General features: G+C 41.5%; 1 protein-coding gene across 3 annotated transcripts in view; it reads left to right on the forward strand.

The window, feature by feature from the left end:
• Positions 1-27,364, forward strand: part of Atp10b (ATPase phospholipid transporting 10B (putative)) — a 319,009-nt gene that overhangs the window by 276,945 nt on the left and 14,700 nt on the right. For all 3 annotated transcript variants that reach the window (XM_048816074.1, XM_015492648.2, XM_015492649.2), the window contains 7 exons: positions 156-340; positions 6,553-6,874; positions 18,528-18,604; positions 20,170-20,295; positions 23,633-23,833; positions 25,467-25,547; positions 26,736-26,840. In XM_048816074.1, coding sequence (XP_048672031.1) covers positions 156-340; positions 6,553-6,874; positions 18,528-18,604; positions 20,170-20,295; positions 23,633-23,833; positions 25,467-25,547; positions 26,736-26,840 — 1,097 coding nt within the window. The remainder of the gene's footprint in view (positions 1-155; positions 341-6,552; positions 6,875-18,527; positions 18,605-20,169; positions 20,296-23,632; positions 23,834-25,466; positions 25,548-26,735; positions 26,841-27,364) is intronic.

A 27,364-nucleotide genomic window follows, 5' to 3' on the forward strand; every position in this document is an offset into this window, starting at 1 on the left:
CCAGCTCTACCCAGTTCATTGTTTACCCTGGGTGCCTGACCTAGCACATATTAATAACATTTAATAAACATCGCCTTGCTTCATAGGGCTTTGGGGAACTTAAGAAGCCACTATTTCACCATAAATATGAGCTATGGTGTCTTTGATCACTCCAGGAGCCACTGGGATCGAAGACCGGCTGCAGGAAGGAGTTCCAGATACAATTGCTGCTCTGCGGGAGGCTGGGATCAAGCTCTGGGTCTTGACAGGAGATAAGCAAGAGACAGCGGTCAATATCGCGTATTCCTGCAGACTGTTAGATCAGACCGACACCGTTTACTCCATTAATACTGAAAATCAGGTAAGACCCAAGTAGGAATCACGTATAAATATAGAACTTCACCCTAGTCAACAGGAGAAAGACTCATAGGTAAGATTTGGGCACACAGGGAAAGCACATCGGATCACACAGCTTAATATGCACCCCCCCCATGTTGTCTGATCTTTTGTGTTACCTGCAATATTACAAGCTTGTACCTCTCCTCAAAACCAGCATCAGCAAAAGCAAGGTGCTAAGCAACTCAGGGAGACCCTGTTTCTAAATAAAATACAAAATAGGGCTGGGGATGTGGCTCAGTGGGCGAGTACCCCCAAGTTCAATTCCTGGCACCAAAAAACAAGTTAGTTGTATCTCTCCCAAATTCCATTCCTGGTCCAGTTTCCCCATTTTACAGACAAGGAAATTAAAGACAATCCCAAAGGCTCAGTCACTTGCTAGTTTCTGATAAAACTAAGGCCAGAACTCTGTTCTCCTGCTGGGCTAATGCTATTTACACTCTAAAACACTATTTACTCAAGAATTGCATTTTTAAGTTTCTTACAACATTAATTCACACGTCAGAACAGTCACAATTAAATTGAAACTGTTCCAAGTTTAAGGCTTCAGCGCCAATTTTATGTCCCGAAACCCCAAGGGAATAATAATGTAAGTCCAGTATGTTTTGATGGTGAAGGAAGAGAAAGAAGCCAAGTACTAAAAGGCAATTTTCAACCAAAGTAGGGTATATAGGTTGTAGGTGGCAGGAAGTGAGGTTCAGGAAAGTGCTGTGTGAAATGGGAAGAAGAACATTCCAAGCTCTTATACAATTTTGCATTTAGGAGGCAAAATCTATTTTCACAATGCAAATTATTTTCACAATGCATCTTCTTGGCAAGAAGGTTGAGAGGTGAGCATGGAGACGTTCACACCTGTCTAAGGGGGCAGGGATTGGATTAGGCAAGCGGGCATCCCATAGGGGAAAGGACGGAGGAGGAAGGCCAGGAATTAAAGAAGCCAGAAAATGGGGAAATGAGGACACTGGCCTCTCTTCTTCAGCTTGCCTAAGTGCACTCTAGACCTAGAATGAAAATTTGGGAAGTTTTATATTTGGCTTTTATTCCATGCACAAGTATTTGAAAACGCATACACACACAGTATACTGTGAAGAATGCCTGAGAACCTTTAGATTATTTTTAATCCTTTTATGTCAGATGCCCAGATTATGCTTGATTAAACACCAGTGAATTTTGAAGATGAAAATACTCTCATGTAAAACTATAGCTTTAGTATTATGTTTAGGAAAAGAAGGTAATTTTCAGCTTTTTTTTTTAAATTTTTTATTGTTGGCTGTTCAAAACATTACATAGTTCTTGATATATCATATTTCACACTTTGATTCAAGTGGGTTATGGACTCCCATTTTTACCCCATATACAGATTGCAGAATTACATCAGTTACACATCCATTGATTTACATATTGCCATACTAGTGTCTGTTGTGTTCTGCTGCCTTTCCTATCCTCTACTATCCCCCCTCCCCTCCCCTCCCCTCCCCTCTTCTCTCTCTGCCCCCTCTACTGACATTCATTTGTCCCCCTTGTATTATTTTTCCCTTTCCCCTCACTTCCTCTTGTATGTACTTTTGTATAACCCTGAGGGTCTCCTTCCATTTCCATGCAATTTCCCTTCTCTCTCCCTTTCCCTCCCACCTCTCATCCCTGTTTAATGTTAATCTTCTTCTCATGCTCTTCGTCCCTACTCTGTTCTTAGTTACTCTCCTTATATCAAAGAAGACATTTGGCATTTGTTTTTTAGGGATTGGCTAGCTTCACTTAGCATAATCTGCTCTAATGCCATCCATTTCCCTGTAAATTCTATGATTTTGTCATTTTTTAATGCAGAGTAATACTCCATTGTGTATAAATGCCACATTTTTTTTATCCATTCGTCTATTGAAGGGCATCTAGGTTGGTTCCACAGTCTTGCTATTGTGAATTGTGCTGCTATGAACATCGATGTAGCAGTGTCCCTGTAGCATGCTCTTTTTAGGTCTTTAGGGAATAGACCAAGAAGGGGAATAGCTGGGTCAAATGGTGGCTCCATTCCCAGCTTTCCAAGAAATCTCCATACTGCTTTCCAAATTGGCTGCACCAATTTGCAGTCCCACCAGCAATGTACAAGTGTACCCTTTTCCCCACATCCTCGCCAGCACTTGTTGTTGTTTGACTTCATAATGGCTGCCAATCTAACTGGAGTGAGACGGTATCTTAGGGGGGTTTTGATTTGCATTTCTCTGACTGCTAGAGATGGTGAGCATTTTTTCATGTACTTGTTGATTGACTGTATGTCCTCCTCTGAGAAGTGTCTGTTCAGGTCCTTGGCCCATTTGTTGATTGGGTTGTTTGTTCTCTTATTGTCTAATTTTTTGAGTTCTTTGTATACTCTGGATATTAGGGCTCTATCTGAAGTGTGAGGAGTAAAGATTTGTTCCCAGGATGTAGGCTCTCTATTTACCTCTCTTATTGTTTCTTTTGCTGAGAAAAAGCTTTTTAGTTTAAGTAAGTCCCATTTGTTGATTCTAGTTATTAACTTTTGTGCTATGGGTGTCCTATTGAGGAATTTGGAGCCCGACCCCACAGTATGTAGATCGTAGCCAACTTTTTCTTCTATCAGACGGCGTGTCTCTGATTTGATATCAAGCTCCTTGATCCATTTTGAATTAACTTTTGTGCATGGCGAGAGAAAGGGATTCAGTTTCATTTTGTTGCATATGGATTTCCAGCCCCTGCAGGCCTCTGGGGCTGTTCTGCCAGTGGGTCGAAGGCGCCGGGGGCGGGGCGGCTCTACCCTTCCTCAGGCCAGTGGGCCTGTTCTGTCTGTCGATTGCCGGTCTGGCCTGTTCTGATGGTGGTCACAGTTCCGTCTACCTTGCAGGCGCGGGGGGAGGGGGCGGCTCTGCCTCTCAGCAGGCCGCTGCTCCTCTTCTTCCGGTGGGTTGCAGGCCCGCCTACCTTGCAGGAGTGATTGGAAGCTCTGTCCCACCGCAGGCCACTGGGCCTGCTCTGTGGGTGGTCACAGTTCCCTCTACCTTGCCGGCACAGGGGGAGGGGGCGGCTCTCAATTTTCAGCTTTTTTAAGTGCTTGATCTCTGTAATAGTATTGATTCTTGACAGTCCTGCTTGCAATAGGAAATTGTCTGCCATGATCCGTCCTTCTGTCATCCCCCCACACACACCTGTGAATTCTGAAAGTAAGACACATGCAAATCTGTGAGGTGGCCAGCATGAAGGGGAGGGGTGGGATTCTCTTAAATGCAATGCATTCTTTTTGCATTGGGAGCCCAGGTTCCCAAGAAACAATGGGCCATACTCCAAGTAGTCGGTTCAGTCATGGAATCTTTAATTCCATACTGTCAGTCCTTTTATCACTGTCCAGGACCCTCAACATGATGCCTGAATCCTTATCCCTGCGCCACTAAACCTGCAATATTAGTCTTTTTCACCCTTGCCTGGGATTAAGCAGTAGGTACGTAAATATGTCAAGCCAGAAACTGGAAAAATACATTCTAAATCTTAGATTTATTTAAACCCCCTTTTAATGTAATTACTTATTCAGTGGATATTTTCTCCAAGGGTTTTAATCTGCCTAATTCATTATAAATTGATTTAGGGTTGCTGTGTCTTTCCTACGTACCTTAAAGCAATAAGCAAATTTGAGGCCTATCTAGACCTCAGGGTTCTCATCCATAAAATGAGGGAAATACTAAGTCATCCCCAGAAATGTTAATTTGTCAAGAAATTTTTAAAGGGACTGATAACAACAACTGCTGTTATCAACAACCTGTAGTGCAGCTTAATAGTCTAAATACGGTACTTCTTGAACTTCACTCTCCTAAATCTGTGTAAAAGGGTTTAAAATATTTACTTAAGAGGCTACTGGAAGGATTAAATAAGACCACAAAAAAAGCATTCACTTATAGTAACCAATACTAGTTACCTATGGCTGTATAACAAATTACTCCACAGTTTAGCAACTGAAACGGGGATTTAGGAGCCTGTGGGTTGGACTTCCACAAGCATCATCCTCACAGGGTGCCTGTGGTTCAAGGTCTCTATTGAGGTTGTAGTCAAGCCTGCAGGGCTCTGGACTCATCTAGAGGCTCAGCTGGATAGGTAGTTTGGGGGTAAGAAGAGTCCTGCTTCCAAGTCCACTCGTGATTGTCAGCAGGCCTCAGTTCCTAGCCGTTTGGGCCTCTCCACAGAGCTGCTACACAACACAGCAACTGGTTTTTTCCAAGGCAAATCTTTTCTATAGAATGAGAAAGAGTAACACCTCTTCGTTTTTTTGTGGAATTCTTCTTCATTAGAAAGAAATAGGTAGATCTAATTCACACTCAGTGGAAAGAGATTATGCGAGGGCATGAGGACCAGTAAATGGGCAATTCCCCAGGAATTGGCCACCATCGAAACTTGACAGTAAATAGTCACTATTTGTAATTAATCCTTTGGAAATAAGCAAGTCAAGAAATTTGATTTTTGAGACTGACATTTCTAATGCCTTTCTGAAGACATATATTGGAGGGATTTATATAATCAATACCAACCCCGCTTCCAGAAAAGACCACCTTGTGTTATTTCCTAAATAAGTGCCTCTAATACAACTATTTGCTCCTGGAACCACTTCGTGTGGCTTCTTTGGGCTCTGTGCATTCCACATTGCCTCACAACATTTACTATCTCCTAAAGAAAAACTTGAGAACAACCAGCTACAGCTATGGCCGCATTTGCTCTAGAATGTATTCTAGACATTCCCAGATAGTTCTGAAGTGATAGGTCTATGGGATATTGTTAAGAGTTCTAACTTTACAAGTTTTGCTGATATGTGCATATGATCTGAAATGTTTCTAATTATTTCATTTAAATCAACTCATTTGAATTTTTATTTTTAGAATAATTACTTTGTGGGAGTTGCGGGGAACACTGGGGATTAAACCCAAGGACTCTACCACTGAGCTACACCCCAGCCCCCCTTATTTTAACATTTCATTTGGAGACGGGCCTCAAACTTGCAATCTTCCTGCCTCAGCTTCCCAAGTTGCTGGGATTACAAGTGTGTACCACTGCAACCCAGCTAGAATAAAATTTTAGCACTTCAATAAATGAAAAAAGTATTATTTCTTGCCCTGGATAAAAGAACACTGTAAAGTAATTACCATATGAATAAAGCAATGCTGCTAAAATTAATACTACCGTCTTCCACAGCCTGTTCAGACATTACAGAGATATTAAGAATATAATGAGAACCAAAATCTGATTTTATCTTTGATATAGTCAAAAGTAATGGAAAACACTTGTGAATAAATGACTTCCTCACTATAATTCAAAGTAAATATCAGTGGGGAAAAAATCAAGGGGATTCCTCCAAACCATAAGACTTTCACAGGGATGTTTTGTCCAAATCAAAGTGAGCAACATTTCATGCAGCAGTTCTTATGACCTTTTATGGAGTAGACCAACAGATAAAAACAAATCCAGGATAGATGTGGGGTTTTTTGTTTTATTTTTTGGTACCAGGCATTGTACTCAGGGGCACTCGACCACTGAGTCACACCCTCATTTTGTATTTTGTTCAGAGACAGGGTCTCATTAAGTTGCTTAGCACCTCACTTTTACTGAGGTTGTACTTGTGATCCTCCTGCCTCAGCCTCCCCCACAGTTGGGATTACAGGCATGCGCCACCATGCCGGCTGATGTGTTCTTTTTAATTAGGAAGCCACAGTTTGGGTAGTAATGGCCCTGCCTCCTCTACTGTGTTTGGATGACCTTGGGTGAGTCACCTGAGAGCTCACTGTTCCAATCTCATCTCTAAATGAAGCTCTGTTGTACCCATTAGGATGCTCTAAGAAGTAAAGAGCACTGAAATGACCTGTTAAAAAAAAAAAGCACCATAACCGCATGAAATATTGTCATCATTTACCATCGTATTAGCATTATTTATCTTAAACCAACCTTGGATCAGTCTTCATCTTGCTGAGTTATTTCCACTTCTCAAGCAGTGTCTATTTTGACCGTTATTTGATTTCAAATTAATATTGCTTTGGTGCTATTTAAAATATTGCAGAAAAGGTAAACATTGGAGAACAACTCCCGAGTCATACCTATGATAGTAAAATTGTTATTATTAAAGTGAAAATTTTAACATACATTTGCAAGGTTGCTCGCTATGTTATAACCATGTCCTCTCACTGTGTATAGGAGACCTGTGAATCCATCCTCAATTGTGCACTGGAAGAGGTCAAGCAGTTCCAGGAGCCACAGAAGCCAGGCTGCAAGCTCTTTGGCTTCCGCCTCCCTTCCAAGACCCCATCCCCCACCACCAGAGCTATGGCTCCCGAAGTTGGTCTGGTCATCAATGGGAAGACGCTGAATGTCATTTTCCAGGGAAAGCTGGAGAAGTTGTTTCTGGAGCTGACCCAGTATTGCCGGTCTGTCCTGTGTTGCCGCTGCACCCCACTTCAGAAGAGTATGATCGTCAAGTTGGTGCGAGACAAACTGGGCGTCATGACCCTTTCCATAGGTACCCATCATGCATAAGGCACAGGCGGCAGCTTAGCTGGGATTATCTGACAAAAGGCCTGGACCAGAAGTGGGAGGTCAGGGACCAAAGCAAGATGCTTAGACTTGTGGAAAGCCCTGGTCTCAGAAAGGTCAAAACTACAATCGAAAAGTGGCAACTAGGAGATCCAGCAGAGGTTGGAGTAGGAGAGTGCATCAAAGCTTTTGGGTCTCACAAGTCATATAAAGGAGGTTCAGGGCTTAGATGGAGGTTGATGCCAATGAGCGCCTTGAAATTCAGAACCTGCAAGTAGCTCAAAGTGTCACCAACACTGCACACTCAGGCCATCTCCATCCTAACATGCAGCCCATTTCTCCTTCAGTTCTGTACAGGGAAATAACCTCGGGCTTAAGAGCATTGAAGTCTGATGAGATTGTCTCACTTTTTAAGTGTATTCTAAATAAAAGGCTAACACAGAGCAGGTCCTCCATAAATGCTAGCAAGTTAGTTGATGAAGAATTATTCTGAGGGGATAAGCTTCAATCATTGCAAAACATAGATATAAACAGTACTCACTGAACACCCTCCACCAACAACCAGACCTGGTTTACAAGGGTCTTCACAACCTGGTCTCTGCTAACTATGCAGCTGTGTCTCCTGCCATGGCCACCTCCATTTCCCTGTCCTTTTGGCTCTCCATGTTCCAACCCAAGGTAACTGCTTGCCATTCTCCACGAGTCTTGTCCCCTCTCACACTTTTTACAAGAAGTTTCCTCTGTAAAAACACTTGGTCTGTTGCTATATAACCGTCCCTTCCCCTGGGATGGCCATAGGACCCACTGCCTTGGTATCATGCACTGTTATTTTTTCATGGTGGCCTCCTCTGTATACAATGTTTCCCTGAAGTACCAGGACCAGTCTGTTTTATTCACATTTGATCCCACACCATTGCATGCCAGACGTGCAAATCACAGCAATCCTCCCTTATCCATGTTTTACTTTCCACTGTTGCAGCTACCCATAGTTAAATGAGATCCAAAAAAAAGCAGAGAGAATTCAGGAAACTGATTCCTAAATTTTAAATAATTATTATAGTATACTGTTTTACTATACTGTTCTAGTAGTAGCTATTGTTAATGTCTTGTATATGACAGTAGAATGCGTTACAATTCTTATTACACATATAGAGCACGATTTTTCATGTCTTCATTTATACATATATACACATATTCACACCAATTCATGTCTTCATACCTGTGCTTTGGATAATAATGATCATCACATTCCAGCATCATTAATTACCTCATGCTCCCTCCCTTTCCCTCCAACCCCTCTGCCCTATCTACAATTCATCTATTCCTCCCATGCTCCTACTCCTTATCCCACTATGATTCAGCCTCCTTACATCAAAGAAAACATTCAGCATTTGGTTATTTGGGACTGGCTAACTTCACTTAGCATTATCTTCTCTAACTCTATCAATTTACCTGCAAATGCCATGATTTTACTCTTTTATTGCTGAGTAATATTCCATTGTGTATATATGCCACATTTTTTTTATCCATTCATCCACTAAAGGGCATCTAGGTTGGTTCCACAGTTTCGCTATTGTGAATTGAGCTGCTATAAATATTAATGTGGCTGTGTCCCTGTAGTATGCTGTTTTTAAGTCCTTTGAGTATAGTCCAAGAAGAAGGATAGCTGGGTCAAATGGTGGTTTCATTCCCAATTTTCAGTCCCACCAGCAATGTATGAGTGTGCCTTTTCCCCCACAACACTTATTGTTGTTTGTCTTCATAATAGCTGCCATTCTGACTAGAGTGAGATGATATCTTAAGAGTAGTTTTGATTTGCACTTCTGATTGCTAGTGATGATGAACATTTTTTCATGTATTTATTGATTGTATATCATTTTCTGAGAAGTGTCTGTTCAGGTCCTTGGCCGTTTGTTGATTGGGTTATTTGGTTTTTTGGTGCTTAGCTTTTTGAGATCTTTATAGACCCTAGAGATTAGTGCTCTAACTGATGAGTGAGGGTTAAAAATTTGCTTCCAGGCTTTATATTCACCTCACAGATTGTTTCTTTTGCTGAGAAGAAACTTTTTAGTTTGAGTCCATCCCAGTTATTGATTCTTGGTTTTAATTCTTGAACCCCAGGAGTCTTATTAAGGAAGTTGGGGCCTAATCCCACATGATGGAGATTACAGCCATCTCTTCTATTAGACGCAGGGTCTTTGGTTATATTCCTAAGTCCTTCATACATTTTAAGGTTTTTTTTGCATGGTGAGAGATAGGGGTTTAATTTCACTTTGTTGCATATGGATTTCCAATTTCCCCAGCACCATTTGTTGAAGAGGCTATCTTTCCTCCAATGCATGTTCTTGGCACCTTTGTCTAAGATAATTGTAATTTTGTGGGTTAGTCTCTGTGTCCTCTATTCTGTACCATTGGTCTACCAGTCTGTTCTGGTGCCAATAACAGGCTGTTTTTGTTACTATTGCTCTATAGTATAGTTTAAAGTCTGGTATAGTGATGCGACCTGCTTTATTCTTCCTACTAAGGATTGCTTTAGCTATTCTTTGTGTGTGTGTGTGTGTTGTTTTTTTTTAATTCTTATTGTTGGTTGTTCAAAACACTACATAGTTCTTGACATATCATATTTCACACTTTGATTCAAGTGGGTTATGAACTCCTATTTTTACCCCGTATACAGATTGCAGCATCACATCGGTTACACATCCACTGATTTACATATTGCCATACTAGTGTCTGTTGTATTCTGCTGCCTTTCCTATCCTCTACTATCCCCCTCCCCTCCCCTCCCATCTTCTCTCTCTACCCCATCTACTGTAATTCATTTCTCCCCCTTGTTTTTTTCCCCCTTTCCCCTCACTTCCTCTTGTATGTAATTTTGTATAACCATGAGGGTCTCCTTCCATTTCCATGCAATTTCCCTTCTCTCTCCCTTTCCCTCCCACCTCTCGTCCCTGTTTAATGTTAATCTTCTTCTCATGCTCTTCGTCCCTACTCTGTTCTTAGTTACTCTCCTTATATCAAAGAAGACATTTGGTATTTGTTTTTTAGGGATTGGCTAGCTTCACTTAGCATAATCTGCTCTAATGCCATCCATTTCCCTGCAAATTCCATGATTTTGTCATTTTNCATATGAATTTCATGATTGCTTTCTCTATTTCTACAAGAAATGCCGTTGGGATTTTGATTGGCATTGCATTAAACCTATAGAGAACTTTTGGTAATATCGCCATTTTGATGATGTTAGTTCTGCCTATCCATGAACAGGGTATATTTTTCCATCTTCTAAGATCTTCTTCTATTTCTCTCTTTAGGGTTCTGTAGTTTTCATTGTATAAGTCTTTCACCTCTTTTGTTAGGTTGATTCCCAAGTATTTTATTTTTTTTGAAGATATTGTGAATGGAGTGGTTGTCCTCATTTCCATTTCAGAAGTTTTGTCGCTGATATACAGGAATGCCTTTGATTTATGCGTGTTGATTTTATATCCTGCCACTTTGCTGAATTCATTTATTAGCTCTAATAGTTTCTTTGTAGACCCTTTTGGGTCTCCTAGGTATAGAAACATGTCACCTGCAAATAGTGATAATTTAAGTTCTTCTTTTCCTATTTTTATGCCTTTAATTTCTTTTGTCTGTCTAATTGCTCTGGCCAGTGTTTCGAGAACTATGTTGAACAGAAGTGGTGAGAGAGGGCATCCCTGTCTTGTTCCAGATTTTAGAGGGAATGCCTTCAATTTCTCTCCGTTCAGAATGATGCTAGCCTGAGGCTTAGCATAGATTGCTTTTACAATATTGAGGTATGTTCCTGTTATCCCTAGTTTTTCTAGAGTTTTGAACATAAAGTGATGCTGTACTTTGTCGAATGCTTTTTCTGCATCTATCAAGATGATCATATGGTTTTTATCTTTAAGTCTATTGATGTGGTGAATAACATTTATTGATTTCCGTATATTGAACCATCGTTGCATCCCAGGGATGAATCCTACTTGATCATGGTGCACAATTTTTTTGATATGTTTTTGTATCCGTTTCGCCAGAATTTTATTGAGGATTTTTTCATCTAGGTTCATTAGAGATATTGGTCTGTAGTTTTCTTTCTTTGAAGTGTCTTTGTCTGGTTTAGGAATCAGGGTGATGTTGGCCTCGTAGAATGAATTTGGAAGTTCTCCCTCTTTTTCTATTTCCTGAAATAGCTTGAAAAGTATTGGTATTAGTTCTTCTTTAAAGGTTTTGTAAAACTCTGCTGTATACCCATCCAGATGCTTTAGCTATTCTGTGTCTCTTATTTTTCCAGATGCATTTCATGATTGCTTTTTCTATTTCTGTGAGGAATGTCATTGGAATTTTGATCAAAATTGCATTGAAGAAGTATGATTATTTTGATAATATTAATTCTGCCTATCCAAGAGCAAGGTAGATCTTTCCATCTTCTAAAGTTTTCTTTGATTTCTTTCTTTAGGTTTCCGTAATTTTCATTATACAGATATTTCACCTCTTTCATTAAGTTTATTCCCAATTTTTTTGAGGCTATTGTAAATGGGGTAGTTTTCCTTGTTTCCCTTTCTGAGGATTTGTCACTGATGTACAGAAATGCCTTTGATTTATGGGTGTTGATTTTATATCCTGCTACCTTACCAAATTCATTTACTAGTTATAGATTTCTGGTGGAACTTTTAGGGTCTTCCAGGTATAGAATCATATCATCATCAAATAGAGCACATTTGAGTTCTTCTTTTCCTATATGTATCTCTTTAATTTCTTTTGTCTAATTGCTCTGGCCAGTATTTCAAGAACTATGTTAAATAGAAGTGATGAAAGAGGGCATCCCTGTCTTATTCTAGTTCTGAGGGGGAATGCCTTCAATTTTTCTCCATTTAAAATTATTTTGGCCTGGGACTTGGCATAGATAGCCTTAATGATGTTGAGATATGTTCCTGTTACCCCTAGTTTTTCTAGTGTTTTGAACATAAAGGGGTGCCATATTTTAGCAAATGCTTTTTCTGCATCTATTGAGATGATCATATGATTCTTGTCTTTAAGTCTACTGATGAGATAAATTACATTTATTGATTTCCATATGTTGAACCAACCTTGCATCCCTGGGATGAATCCCACTTGATCCTTGTGCACGATCTTTGATACGTTTTTGTATTTGATTTGCCAGAATTTTATTGAGAATTTTTGCATCTATGTTCATTAGAGATGTTGGTCTGAAGTTTTCTTTTTTTGATGTGTCTTTGCCTGGTTCTGGAATCAGAGTGATATTGGCCTCATAGAATGAGTTTGGAAGTCCTGCCTCTTTTTCTATAGCCTGAAATAAATTGGGGAGTATTGGTATTAGTTCTTCTTTAAAGGTCTTGTAAAACTCAGCTGTGTATCCATCCGGTCCTGGGCTTTTCTTGGTTGGTAGACTTTTGATGGTGTCTGCTGTTTCATCACTTGAAATTGATCTGTTTAAATTGTGTATATCATCCTGATTCAATTTGGGAAAATTATATAGTCTAGAAATTTTTCGATGCCTTCAATATTTTCTATTTTATTGGAGTACAAGTTTTCAAAATAATTAGAAATTATTTTCTGTATTTCTGTAGGGTCATGATATTTCCTTTTTCATCACATATGTTAGTGATTGGAGTTCTCTCTCCCCTTCTCTTCATCAGCATGGTTAAGGGTCTGTCAATTTTTCAATTGTTTCTTTTGTTTCAATTTCATTGATTTCAGCTTGGATTTTAATTAGTTCCTATCTTCTGCTGATCTTGGTGTTGATTTGTTCTTTTTCTAGGGCTTTGGGATATAGTGTTAAGTCATTTATTTGTTGACTTTTTTTTCTTTTATGGAATAAACTCCATGCAATGAACTTTCCTCTTAGAAATGCTTTCAAAGTGTCCCAGAGATTTCGATATGTTGTATCTGTGTTCTCATTCACCTCAAAAAATTTTTTGATCCCCTCCTTGATGTCTTCTGTAACCCATTGTTCTTTCAGTAGCATACTATTTAGTCTCCAGGTGCTGGAGTGGATTATAGTTCTTATTTTATTCCATTATGATCAGATAGAATGCAGGGTAGTATCTCTTTTATATTTGATAAGAGTTGCTTTGTGGCATAGTATATGGTCTATTTTAGAGAAGGATCCATGTGCTGCTTAAAAGAAAGTATACTCACTCCTTGAGGGATGGACTATTCGATATATGTCAGTTAAGTCTAAGTTATTGATTGTATTATTGAGTTCTATAGTTTCTTTGTTCAGCTTTTGTTTGGAAGATCGATCTACTGATGAAAGAGGTATGTTAAAGTTACCCAAAATTATTGTGTTGTGGTCTATTTGACTCTTGAACTTGAGAAGAGTTTGTTTGGTGAACATAGCTGCTCCATTGTTTGGGGCATATATATTTATACTTGTGAAGGCTTGGTGGTGTATGGCTCCCTTGAGCAGTATGTAGTGTCCTCCTTTATCCTTTTTGATTGACTTTAGCTTGAAGTCTACTGTATTTGATATGAGAATGGAGACCCCTGCTTGCTTCCACAGTCCATGTGAGTAGTATGATTTTTCCTAACCCTTTACCTTCAGTCTGTGCATGTCTTTTTCTATGAGATGAGTCTCTTGAAGGCAGCATATTGTTGTTGTTTTTTTTTTTTTTAATCTTTTGATTGGTGAGTTTAGGCCATTAACACTCAGGGTTATTAGTGAGACATGATTTGTATTCCCAGCCATTTTTGTTTATTTTTGGTATTTAATGTGACTTGGTTTCTCCTCTGATTAGATTTTCCTTTAGTGTAATCCCTCCCTCTGCTGATTTTCATCACTGTTTTTCATTTCCTCTTGGAATATTTTGCTGGGGATATTCTATAGTGCAGGCTTTCTAGTTGTGAATTCTTTTAACTTATGTTTATCACGGAAGGTTTTTATTTAATCATCAAATCTAAAGCTTAATTTTGCTGGATATAAGATTCTTGGTCGGCATCTATTTTCTTTCAGAAAGAAGGAAAACAGTAAATGTTGTTGGTAAATGTTGTTCCATGATCTCCCGACTTTGAGGGTCCGGATCAAAAAATCTGATACATGAATTGGTCTCCTCCCATATGTGATTTGATTTCTCTCTCTCTCGCAGCTTTTAAGATTCTATCCTTATTCTGTATGCTAGGCATTTTCATTATAATGTGCCTTGGTGTAGATCTGTTGTGATTTTTGTACATTTGGTGTCCTATAAGCCTCTTGTATTTGGTTTTCCAATTCATTCTTTATGCTTGGAAAATTCTCATAGTATCTCATTGAAGAGATTGTGCCTTCCTCTATTCCAATAACCCTTATATTTGGCCTTTTGATGCTGTCCCATAATTCTTGGATGTTCTGTTTATGGTTTCTTTTTCACTGTGTGATCAACTTTATTTTCCAGATTGTATACTTTGTCTTCATTATCTGAGGTTATTTCTTCCAAGTGATAGTCTGTTGGTTATGTTTTCTATTGAGTTTTGTATTTGATTTGTTGTATCCTTTGTTTTAAGGATTTCTGACTGGGTTTTTTTTCCAGGGTCTCTAGTGAAGTATTCTTTTACCACCTGTATCTGTTGGAATGATCAATTTTTGCTTGTATTTGCTCATTAAGGTCATTCTTTAATTCACAGATCTTTTGTTTTATTGATTTTTTTAAAAATACATGACAGCTGAATGCATTACAGTTCTTATTACACAGAGTACAATTTTTCATATCTTTGTATATATATTATGTTACACCAATTCATGCTTTTATACATGTATTTTTTTGCATTACAATTCTTATACATATATACCACAATTTTTCAAATCTGTTTATATATAAAGTATGTTGACACTCAATTCGAGTCTTCATACATGTACTTTGGATAATGATGTCCATCACATTCCACTGCCCTTGCTAATCCCCTGCCCCCTCCCTCCTACCCCTCTTTCCTATCTGCAATTCATCTAATCCTCCAATGCTCCCCCTTCCTATCCTACTATGAGTCAGCCTCCTTATATTTGAGAAAACATTCAGCATTTGTTTTGGGGGGGATTGGCTAATTTTGCTTAGCATTATCTTCTCCAATGCCACCCATTTACATGCAAATGCCATGATTTTATAAATACATGACAGCAGAATGGATTACAGTTCTTATTACACAGAGTACAATTTTTCATATCTTTTTATTCTCTTAATGCCGAATACAATTCCATTGTGTGTATATGCTATATTTTTTTTAATCCATTCTTCCACTGAAGGGCATCTAGGTTGGCTCCACAGTTTAGCTATTATGAATTGTGCTGCTATAAACATTGTAGCTGTGTCCCTGTAGTATGCTATTTTTAAGTCCTTTAGGTATAGTCCAAGAAGAGGGATAGCTGGGTCAAAGGGTGGTTCCATTCCCAGATTTCTAAGGAATCTCCATACTGCTTTCCAGATTGGCTGCACCAATTTGCAGTCCCACCAGCAATGTATGAGTGTGCCTTTCCCCCACATCCTTGCCAACACTTGTTGTTTGTCTTCATAATAGCTGCCATTCTGACTGGAGAGAGATGAAATCTTTAGAGTAGTTTTGATTTGCATTTCTCTGATTGCTAGAGATGAGCATTTTTTCATATATTTGTTGATGGATTGTATATCATATTCTGAGAAGTGTGTGTTCAAGTCCTTGGCCCATTTGTTGATTGGGTTATTTGTTTTTTGGTGCTTAGCTTGTCCTTTATAGACCCTAGAGATTAGTACTCTATCTGATGTGTGAGGAGTAAAAATTTGTTCCCAGGATGTGGGATCTCTGTTCACCTCAGATTGTTGTTTTTTGTTTGTTTGTTTGCCGAGAAGAAACTTTTTAAGTTTGATTCCATCCCATTTATTGATTCTTGGTTTTAATTCTTGCACCATAGGAGTCTTATTAAGGAAGTTGGGGCCTAATCCCACATGATGGAGATTAGGTCCTACTTTTTCTTCTAATAGACGCAGAGTCTCTGATTTAATTCCTAGGTCCTTTTGAGTTAAGTTTTGTGGATGGTGAGAGATAGGGGTTTAATTTCACTTTGTTGCATATGGATATCCAGTTTTCCCAGCACCATTTGTTGAAGAGGTTATCTTTTCTCCAATGCATGTTCTTGGCACCTTTGTCTAAGATAATTGTAATTTTGTGGGTTAGTCTCTGTGTCCTCTATTCTGTACCACTGGTCTACCAGTCTGTTCTGGTGCCAATACCATGCTGTTTTTGTTACTATTGCTCTCACAGATCATTTTAATTATGAATCTTCTGAACTCCTTCTCTGACATTTCATCAACTTCGCTGTCCATGGGTTCTATTATAGTATCCTGGTTTGTTTGGGGCACTTTTCTCCTTTGTTTCTTCATGTTGTCTATGTGTCTTCCTTTCTTGCAGTGTGGATATGAAATACTACAGTTTCTTCCCTATATGCTTGTAGTACCTATGCAGGTTGTCTGTACCTCACCTTGATGTGGGCTTCCAGACCCTGCTGATGCCCTCAATGGATGCTTCTGGATCTGGGTCCTGCACAAGTTGGTGTGGGTAGATCTGGGCCACTGGGCTTGACCTCCCTCAGTGGTCTTCTGGTAGGAAGAGGCAGTCCTTTGCGAGAGGCTAGGGTCTGGTGGGTGTCTACCCTGCCAGGGGAGGAGTGGACTGAGCCTGCTGTGTGCGCCTGGGACCAGTGTTGGTGGATCTAGATCACAGGGCTTGACCTCCCTGGGTAGTCTGGTGGTCAGAAGGGGCAGTCCTGCGCCAGAGGATAGGCTCTGGTGGGCGTCTGCCCTACCAGGGGAGGGGTGGACCAGGCCTGCTGTGCGTGGATCCCAATTTTTAAATCAAACTTTATCATAGGTACATATATACAGGAGACACCTAGTCATAGGGTTGGAGCCTATCCACATTTTCAGACACCCATTGGGGGTCTTGCAGTGTATCACCCACAGATAAGGGGGGGACATTTCAACAGATGGTGCCAGTCTCTCTTCCTCCTACACAGGCATGGAAAGAGATTTTTTTTTCTTCTTCTTTTTCAAACAAGAGACTTATTATAGTGTTTCCCCCTGGTCTTCAGGTGAAAGCAGTTTGGAATGTAGAAGTGAGGGAAACCGACGCTATGCAGGGAGCAGAGCTTTGGCAACTGCATGCTCCTCTTGTACCTGTGTCATCATCTTCTGTAATTCAGGGCACACAAGGCAATAGCCAGGACTGATCCTCCGGGGGTCAGAGATTAGCTTCCCTCATATAGCGACAGGAACTGAAACCAGCAAGGTGGGAAATAGCATAGTTCCATGCCTCTCCTGGAGCGCCAGCTGAAGAGGTCAAAGATTAGCGTTATTCTGCTGTGGGAGGATTAAAAATATGCACTGCTGTGCTATCAAGAAAAAGTCTACCTATGATCAAATTTTTAACTGACACAATTATAAAAATTTATGGGGGAGATAACATGAGGGACAGAATTTTTAACACATTTTTTGTTGCCAAGTAGGAGAATTATTTGCTCTCCTTCCTCTCCAGACCCTCTGTGATGAATAATACAAACTTAACTGCAATTTATTCTAAGAAGCTACTAGAAGAAGTGGGAACAGGAGAGTGACTGTCTACAATAGGAGTGGGCAGAGCATAGCCGGCAGGTGGAATCCAGGCTACTACGTATGTTTGTGGGTGCTAATTATAAAACTTATATTTAAAAATATAAAAACCACTAAGGACTACTAGCCTTTAGTGAGAATAGTTGATTTGTTTGATTTTTGTGTCTTGGCTCACAAATCCCAACATGTTTACTATATGACCCTTTACAGAGTTTAGTTTGCTGAACTCTAGCTTAAAAGATGGTCACTGGGGATGGTCAGGCTTCAAGGAAGGCTCACTAGATGGAGTGGAGTGCTGTATGTGGCTACTAAGTTAAAATTAAATAGAATGTCAACAGCCATTTGTAGCCCATGGTTCTGTTAGGATGAGGTAGAAAACAGAACATTTCTGCCAGCACAGAGGAATGCCATGTCTACATAATGTGGCTTGAACTCCAATATCCTGAAGGAACTCAGTTCACTGAATGGAAACTCAATGCAAGTGAATATATTTCAACCAAAAATTTACAAATTAAGACTCATTTCCTATATTCAGAAACAAAACTGAATGTCATTCCTCTCCTTGGACACCATCAACAATCTGATGATTTGGTTGCCGTATAATCCATTTGTCTTGACTTGGCCATTATTCCAAGTTATACTGAGGAAAGTGTGTTGGCCCTGGAATCAAAGATCTGAGCACCAATCCTCCTGCATGTTTTTACTATCTGGGTGCTGAATCTCTAAATGTGCTCAAATTCTCTATTTGCTGAACAGTGAAGCCCATTGTAATATTTGCAGAAGACTTTTTTGTCAACTGTAAAGAACTGCCCATGGCTTTCTGGATTACCATTGTATCCCCCAATACCTCATATTCTGTTCAGAAAAAAAAGACACTTAGTATTTGTTGAATGATAAAGAAAATAGGGATTCTCATAGTATTTGGCCTGAAAGATGTCTTCTATATAACAATGACTTCCTATGGGAAGTGTTAAAAGGATTCAGTTGTATTGATAGGGGGATGCTTTAGAGCTATTTCACTGTCCCTGAGCACTTGGACCAGGAATAAATCTGCATCCTGACCTCTTTCAGGTGATGGAGCAAACGATGTAAGCATGATTCAAGCTGCCGATATTGGGATTGGAATATCTGGACAGGAAGGCATGCAGGTATTGTGCCCTGAAACTGCTCTTGCTTCTCCCTACTTTCCTCTATCCGTATTGAAGATTTAAGGAATGCCCCCACAGCACTGGAGGGACCTTCCCCAAGAGCTTCATGGAATTACCAGCCATCTTCCATGCCTCTACCCGACCTCCGACACCACATTCCTATGGCCCAGCCTTTCAAAAACAGAGGGATAGTGAAGGAGGTTGGCTTTTTACAGTGAGCGGATGATAGCTGTCCTCTGAAGCTGATTAGTACCCAAAATATAAGCCTTCCTCTGACTCCACACCTCTGTGCTGTAACCCACATCCAACAGTTCAGTGCCCTCTGTGAGCAATTAGCCATCAGGGCCTTTGAAAACATTTTAAGTTGCTGTTTTAGCCATGTGGGTTGATGGACCCATTAGTTGCTTGGTGTACTTTCACAGTATACCTTGTTTACTGAAAAGTTAGCTTTGACCAAGCAGACTAACTTGCCACAGTCTGGCTGGGCACAATTCACGAGCCACTTGTCAAGCAGAAACGAACTTTGTTTTTAGAACACACGCTGCACCACACGAGCTCTTCAGGAATTCCCTCAGAGCCCAACTGCCACCAACGGCTTCCGGGGAGCCTCTCAACCCCCCACTCCTCCCACTCTTGAGGCCGATTGGCTGGGTCGCATGGGCGGAGCCAAAAGAGTCCCCCAATGAGCAGCTGCGTGGTCTGAAAGGGTGGGGAAACAGCCCAATGAGCATCACCACAGAGGAGCCAATCAGCTGGAAGTTTGCTGGGGCCACTTCGGCTGTGGCTCTCAACACTAACTAAAGCTGCTCTTCTTTCTCCTTAAAGCAGACCCTATTTTGTGGTTTTGAACCATAACGGTTGTATTTCCACTCCCCCTGCAGACATTTGACATTGACTAAGTTTGTAAGGCAGTTCTGTGTTACCGCCTGAGTGTCCCCCACCTGCCAACATTGTCAGGCACTTCATGTGTACTACACCTTGCTGAATTTGAGTTGTCACTACAACCCTGTGTTAGGGATTATTCTTCCATTGTCTTCAGATGAGGGAATTGATACAACCTGACCCAGATTCATACCAGGATTTATAACTAGGTATAACCAAACCTCGTGATCTTAAAAGAGTACTCTGGACTATTTTATTATGAATAATCCCAAGGGCGGAAGACATTTCAGTTCCTTGTAAAGGAGGGACTAGCCACCCATCAGCTCCATCCAGAGGGGCTGGAGAAATACTTGAATGGAAACCCTACTCTCTGGTTAACCACCACATCCCTGCAATGGCCCCTGCCACATACTGAGCCACAGTAAATGCTTATTTGATAAACAAATGGAGAGGACAGACTAAACCATTGGTCCTTCTGGTTACCCTTCTTGGAGTCTAGTGAGGTCTCCATTTCCTAGGTGTCAGAATCCAACCGTCCACCCAAGAATGACCACATAATTAAACAAGGGGCAATTCAGACCCTGCAAACTCCAGACCTAGAACAAAGCACTGCCCTCAAGGGAACTCCTTTGGGACTTTGGTAGCCACAGATGGAAGCTAACATCCCTGCTCTTCCCCATCAGGCTGTCATGTCCAGTGACTTTGCCATCTCCCGCTTCCGGCACCTCAAGAAGCTGCTGCTTGTGCATGGTCACTGGTGTTACTCACGCCTGGCCAGGATGGTGGTGTACTTTTTCTACAAGAATGTGGTGAGTGGCACTGGTGGCAACCTCCCACCTCATCCCTGGGGGAGATCCTGGCCAGAGCATCTCAGAAACATGGAATGAGGCGTGTGGACCTGAATTTTTAGATCTTAAAACTGTTCACTTCTCTGGGCCATAATATCCCCCTTTGATAAGAAAGAGCTAATACTTTTTTTCTATAAAGTTAAGAATTGGCAATATCGCGCATAGAGGAGAGCATGAGTAGTTATAAGTGTGGAGTCTGGGATCAGATACATTGGGTTCAAATCTGGTTCCCAGTTGGTGATGAACCTAAGTCTCACCATCTATCTGTCAAATGCAGATGGTAATAGTATCATTCACAGATACATGCTATGATAGTTTTCTGTCAGTGTGCAAAGTACCCAAGATAATCAACTTTACATGGAGGGAAGGTTTATGTTGGCTCATAGTTTGAGGTTTCAAGCCATGGGACAGTCAGCTTATTGCTTTGGGGCCTATGATAAGGCAGGAACACATGACAAAGGATGGTGTCCGTCCAATAGCAACCAGGAAGTCAAAGGAGGAGAGGAAGGGCTGGGATCCTAATATTTCCTTCAAGAGCATATCTCAATTCCTCCCACTAGACCCTGCCTGATAAAGGTTCCATCACCTCACAGGTTCTCCTACATGGGCCTCTGAAGAACACATTCCAACTATAGTTTGTGCTGTGAAGCACAAATGAAATCTTGTATACAAAGTGACTGACATGTAGTAATAACTCTAAAGTTAGCCATTATTATTCTTAGAGTTAAATTTCATGAGATTTATGTTCTGATTGCAAGGAAAAAGAAATTGAAAACCAACAACCAGTCTGATTCATACCTTAGAATTCTCTCTCCAAAGACAGCCATCCCAATTCAAGATCTGCATGCCTTGCCTTGGAATTGTATAAGACCAGAGCCCACGGCTTCAACCTGCACCTCCCTTAAGGAACACCAGACTTCCTTCCAGTGGGTTCCAAGAGGGCAGGACTCTAAATGAAATATGTATCTGCAAAGATGTCTAGGGAAGGCAGCTCATCTGGGTGTAACATGACAGGAGACCTTGGAAAAGTCACTTCACTGAGCCTCAGTTTCTCCACCAACAATATAAGGTGATTCTAGGGCTCTATGAGCATAGGGAGAAGTCTGTTTTTGTACTAACGGAGGGAACAAGTCCTGAGTTTTTCATTACCTAGTTCAAGGACCTTTGAATAATCCCCAAGAGTCTTCAAATAGTATCAGATTCCTCTTTGCATAAGAAAGAGGGAAGAGAAACAATAGCCAAGAAGCAGCTACAGACCTCTTTATCCTTCTTGCTCCGTTTTCCCAGTCCTCCTTTCAGGCTCTGACACCATCACCCTCACTCAGGAACAAATCTTTCTGTGCAAAGTTCAATGCACATGTAAATAAACAGCATGACAAAAAAAAAAATCATGTAAATTCGATCAACTGGATGGTAATATTATCTCAGCAAGTCTATGCAAACAAGTCACTCCATTTGACTTGAAACTCACCGAGTATGAAAGACTGGTTACTTAGAATTCAAAATGCTCCCCCATTTCTTTTTTGCATCCAAAGGAAACATTCTTTTGAATGAGCACAGCCTCTTCTCTGCATTAAATTTGTGAAACAGAAAAGGAAACATTTCCAGCCAGCCACGCTTTCAAAGCTTAAATGATCTTTATTTCGAGCCCAATGCCATGCTTGAAATTGCGATGCTGATGCCACATTATCTCCCGGCTGCAATTAGAGGGTGGAGAACTATGACTTCCACATCCGAAACCAATTTCAGAGGGGATTAAAACACTGCCTGCTCTGAAATTTGAACAATGAATTAATTACTGCACCGTCGCTTCTTGGGAGGGAATGCAGGCCTCCGATCTCAGCCAGGCTGCCATTGAGATGCTCCCTGGGAGATGCAAAGATTCCAGCAAGGCACAGGAATCAGCAAATAGGCAAAATCCTACCAGGGCCTCGGGAGGAAGGAAGCACTCAGAGCTGTCAGAACTCCAGGATGAGTGTTAGAACAAGAAAACAAATATTTGCTTCACGTATAAGCACTGAATGTCTACTATACATCAGAACAGTGCTGGGCCATGGGCACAGGGTCAGGTCAGCCTTGGCCCTTGCCCTCAGGGGGCTCCCTGTCTATATCAGGCCTTTGCAAGGGGTCAGATAATGCATCTTTTCTGCTTAGCAGGCCATAGACATCTAGAAGAATCTCATTGTGTAAACCAAAATTAGGACCAAAAGAGGTTGAGGGTGGGTAAAGAGAACTTTGAAAATGCAGGTGCTCGTTGCGCTACTTTCTAGCTCTCAACTAGGTCGAAGGGCAGCTGAGCGTCTCAGAGCCTCATCTGCAGGCTGGGGCTAATATTATTGTCACTATTACTATCCATGTTAATACAATAAATATGCTATTGGCAATAATCTTACAATTTTGCTAGGACAAATTATAATATATATTGTACGTCTAATGTACTGTACTGACATTGTGATATGCTATAAGGTATATTGCACAACACATGTAGAAACTTAGTTATCATTTGTTCTAAAACCAATTGTAATATTGACATATTAATAATGGCCTCTTCAAAACAACATTAGCCCAGCAGTTTTGAAATGAGGGTTTTAGTTTGAATACAAACCTGCTGAATGATTTCTCGTAAGGCCCTTTATGACAACATGCCTCAGGACTAGGATTTTTTTGGTTCCTGGAGCTACCTCCAGGACCAGCTGTGGTTGGGTCACCAAACCACTTCACAATGTGGCAGACACTAATGGGGACCCAGCCCATCTCCAGGTAGGGAGATCTGGAGGGGGAAAGAGATTTAGAAAAAATAAAGCTGTATTTAGGCAGACTTTTCTTACCCCTCCCCCTCTGAGTTAAATGACCTTTAGGATAATCCCAAATGATAAACCTTCTCATGAGATCAACAGGTTTCCTGTTCGTGGTTCAGTCTTTCTGTCACTTTTATGCTGAGGCATTAGTTTCTAGTACCATGCTGTTGCCATCTATTTATCACCATGGTCTTGGTATTATTGTTCCCTTGACAGAGGACAAAATGATATTTAGAAAGGTTAAGCAGTTTGCCCAAGGTCACACAGCTAGTGACAGACTGGGGGACTTAAAATCAGGCCTGCCTCCAAAACCTCTGCTCTTAACCACATAACATTCTCCAGTGTGGTAAGGTGTGTGTGTGCTATCAAGAGCAGTAATGTTAACAGAAGCTGTAAATGAGGGAATCGAAGTTCCAAGAGCCCAGGAGACAGGGAGCTCTGAAGCAGCAGCTGATGACCAGCAGGGGCCTCGCTCACAAAGCCACGCTCTCTGCCTGCAGTGCTACGTCAACCTGCTCTTTTGGTACCAGTTCTTCTGTGGTTTCTCTGGCTCCACCATGATCGATTACTGGCAGATGATATTCTTCAACCTCTTCTTCACTTCCCTGCCACCCATCATCTTCGGAGTCCTTGATAAAGATGTCTCTGCAGAAACGCTGCTGGCGCTGCCCGAGCTCTACAAGAGTGGCCAGAACTCCGAGGTAAGGAGCTCAGGCCTTCAGGAGGTGGTGGCCTCAGTTTTTCCTTGACCACTGACAGCCCTTGAAGATCAGTGTAAGAACAGTTGGCTAGGTCACAAGCCCTGCTTTCTGTCCCTTAACTCCCATGTGACTTTAGGCAACTCTTGCTCCCATACTTGAATTTCATTTGGTGCTGGAGGATTGCAGGTTCAAAGCCAGCCTCGGCAACTTAGAGAGGCCATAAGCACCTCAGCAAGACCCTGTCTCTAAGTAAAATGTTAAAAATGGCTGGAATGTGAGTCAGTGGTTAAGCACCCCAGGTTCACTCCCCAGTACCAAAAAAAGTGACATATTAGTATGACTACCCTGATTGAAAGGGAGGAGGACATATAGAAAGATTCCCAAGCCCAGTGTTTCCTGTTGCTGGGTACTGTACAAACTCCAGGAGTTTATCTATGGGGCCCTGGGCTGTAGCACAACATGGTGATGGCATCAGGGTGGGATCATGTGAGAATGAGAGCTCACAGGGAGCTGGAAAGCCACCTCCAAAGTTTGTAAAAGAGCAAGGGTGGACTTGCTCTTTTACAGTAGCCCACCATGGCTTCCCCACATCGCCACACTGAGGACCAAGCTTCCTCTAAGGGACATGCACAAACCATGTCCCCCAGCTTGAGAAACGTGGGGACTAGCTACCAGTTTGCTTATCCCTAAAGTATACTCGAAAGCATACTTCACATCGTCCAGGGAAGAATGTAGAACTCCAGAGAGCATGGCCTAGAACTTTCTGGTATGAGATAGACTGCAGAAGTCCAGAGAGGCTACCCTGAGTGATTTGGAGAAGTGAGGCAATGGGCGTGGAGGGGCCCCTGGATGCTTTGAAGGGGACTTCTGGGAAAGAGGCCTTGAAACACCTGTAAATAGGGCACCTGTGCACCTGGGGCAAAGGAAGGCAAAGCCAGATGTGGTGTTCTCAAAAAATATCAGCTCGCAACAAAGAATCAAGCCCCGTCCTAACCCAAAGAAAGGAGCATAAAGTGACACCGCAGGCCGAGGAGTATGTGCGAGTCCTGGAGGCAGCACAGCCATCTCGTGCCTCTGGGTAGGTGCCCCTCCCCAAGGGGGGCAGAACTGCTCCATGGACATCTACAATTCCAAGAAAATATAGTAAAAACCAACCACAAAGGTTTCTGTCTTCCCCAGAAAGAGCAAAGGCTCGTCTCTGACACAGCTGAGCTGTCTCTGGGGAGCCCTGGATCCCTGGCTGGGCTCTAGCTGTTCCTTTCAGAAGCCTCCTGGACACTTCAGACTCTGATGTACCCGGTGTGGAGTAGTTTTGTCAATAGAAACTGAGCGCTAATAGAGACCAAGGCACCGTGGCATTTAGTCCTCTTGAACCCCAAGGAAACAGTACTATTTCTAGCCTCATTTTATGGAAAAAGAAATGAGTCCTCAGAGCAGTTCAGCTCTCTGTACAAGGTCCCACAGGAATGGCAGAGCCAAGACTTGAACTGAGGTCTCGAGAGTCTGTGCTTTTTGTTGTGGCTGAGAGGCAGGTGCAAGTGGCCAATCATCCCCAACCTCTCCCCCAAGATGGTTGCTTAGGAGGAAAAGGGCTGTGTTATGTTGTAACCATGGGCGTCTTCTTCCCTGGCAGAACTACAACCTGTCGGCTTTCTGGATTTCCATGGCGGATGCATTCTACCAGAGCCTTGTCTGCTTCTTTTTCCCCTATCTGGTAAGACAATTAGTCCATCAATCACAGCCTGCAGTTGGTACAGATTATATGAAATTCCAGACAAGCGGTGTCTTTTTGGATACTTCAGACACAGGCTCCAAACTGGTGGTTGCAAACCACATCCCACCCAGCTGTTAGGATAAAGTGTTCTACTTATTCCAAACAGTTTAGTATCTGGAGGATCTTGAAAAACCAGAAGCTAGCATTATTGCCATGAGGCAAAAATTCAAATTTGCAGCCCTGCTCAGATGGGAAATGTGTTCTCCCATGTGCCACAGTCCCCACCATTCCCCTTACACCTGGACTTCTTTGTTCATACTGCTTCCTGCCTGATTATATCTCAAGGATTTTAAATTCAAATACCTTCCATATACATATGTGTGAATATATATAATTTGTACTTGCAAAGTCAAGGCAGCAAGAAGAGATACTACATTATCTTAAATAAACAGCAATTGCATAGATAACAAGGGATACCAGCCCTGTCTCAATTTGTTTTCTCAGTTTAAATAGAAGAATATTCTTCCTGAACAGGGGGTCAGAATATGGAGTAATTTCCCCCCAAAAAAACCATATTGCTTATGGTGAGCCTTTGAGCTCATTTTTTTCCCCACAATTAGCAACAAGATGGGGGTGGGGAGCAACTTCTGCTTTTTCCAAGTTCCCAGGCTTGTATTATCCTCCTAGTGAAGCATCCACTGGCCTTTCCTGCCTTATCGTCTGTCCCTGCCATATGCTCAACAGACCCATCCTGTTCTCCTGTGACCTTTGCCTGGACTGCATTTCTCTTCTTATCTCAGCTGTCATATCCTCTGTGTTTCCAGGACCCATTGTCATTTCCCTCTATTATGGCACTCATGCCCTTAACCTGTACCACAGCTACCGGGCCTAATGGACTGTAAACTCCTTGAAGGTGGATATGAAAGTGTCCTCAGCTGGAGCCTGGGGGGGTGCTCCATAAATTCTTTGTTCACTCAGAGGTTTTATAGACTTCATTCTGGCTTCCTCTGGCAAACATGTTTCTTAGTAATTTAGTCCTGTCACCTCATTTCTCATCTGTCTGTTCTTTGGGTGGACAGCAACTGGATATTTTCTCTCCCTGTTCGTCCCCAGCCTGGACACTTGCCTTCATTGATGCTTTATGTCCACAGGCACATCTGACAATGCCCATTTGTTCCTCCTCTGCAGACCTACAGAGGCTCTGACATCGATGTCTTTACCTTTGGGACACCAATCAACACCATCTCCCTCATCACAATCCTCTTGCACCAGGCGATGGAAATGAAGACCTGGGTAAGCGTCCCAAAGCCTCAGTAGCTCAAAAGCAAATCCCTTTCCATTGCCTACATTCAGATTTCCAAGTTGTTTCACTCTATCATTGATTCATTTGGTCACTGCATATTGAGCTCCTAGCTGTGTCCCACCTGGAAAGGGTTGAAAATAGTGAGGAAGATACAGTTCCTGGCCTCCACTTGCTTATCGTCTAGCCAGAATGACAAAACTAGATCAGCATTATTTGCAAAAATAGATAACGCTGACACACAAAGTTCAGGAGTGGTATAGAGATGAGCTGTGTTAGAGGAGGTCTGTTTCTCATTTAAATTTTAGGGTGCAAGATTGGAAACTGCCTTCAGGTCACCATATCTCAAGCAAGTCCAAATAGCACATTTTAATACCTAAAAAGGAATTCCAACTTCTTTACAAAGAGATGAAAAGTATGTGCCAGGCACCTACATGATTTGCATGGGTTATCTCATATAAGCTCACAGGTCCCTTTGTGTTAAGTGCACCAGGGCCAAGAAACTGGCCCCAAACAT

Source organism: Marmota marmota, unplaced genomic scaffold, assembly GCF_001458135.2.
Source record: "Marmota marmota marmota unplaced genomic scaffold, marMar, whole genome shotgun sequence".
Classification (NCBI taxonomy): Eukaryota; Metazoa; Chordata; class Mammalia; order Rodentia; family Sciuridae; genus Marmota; species Marmota marmota.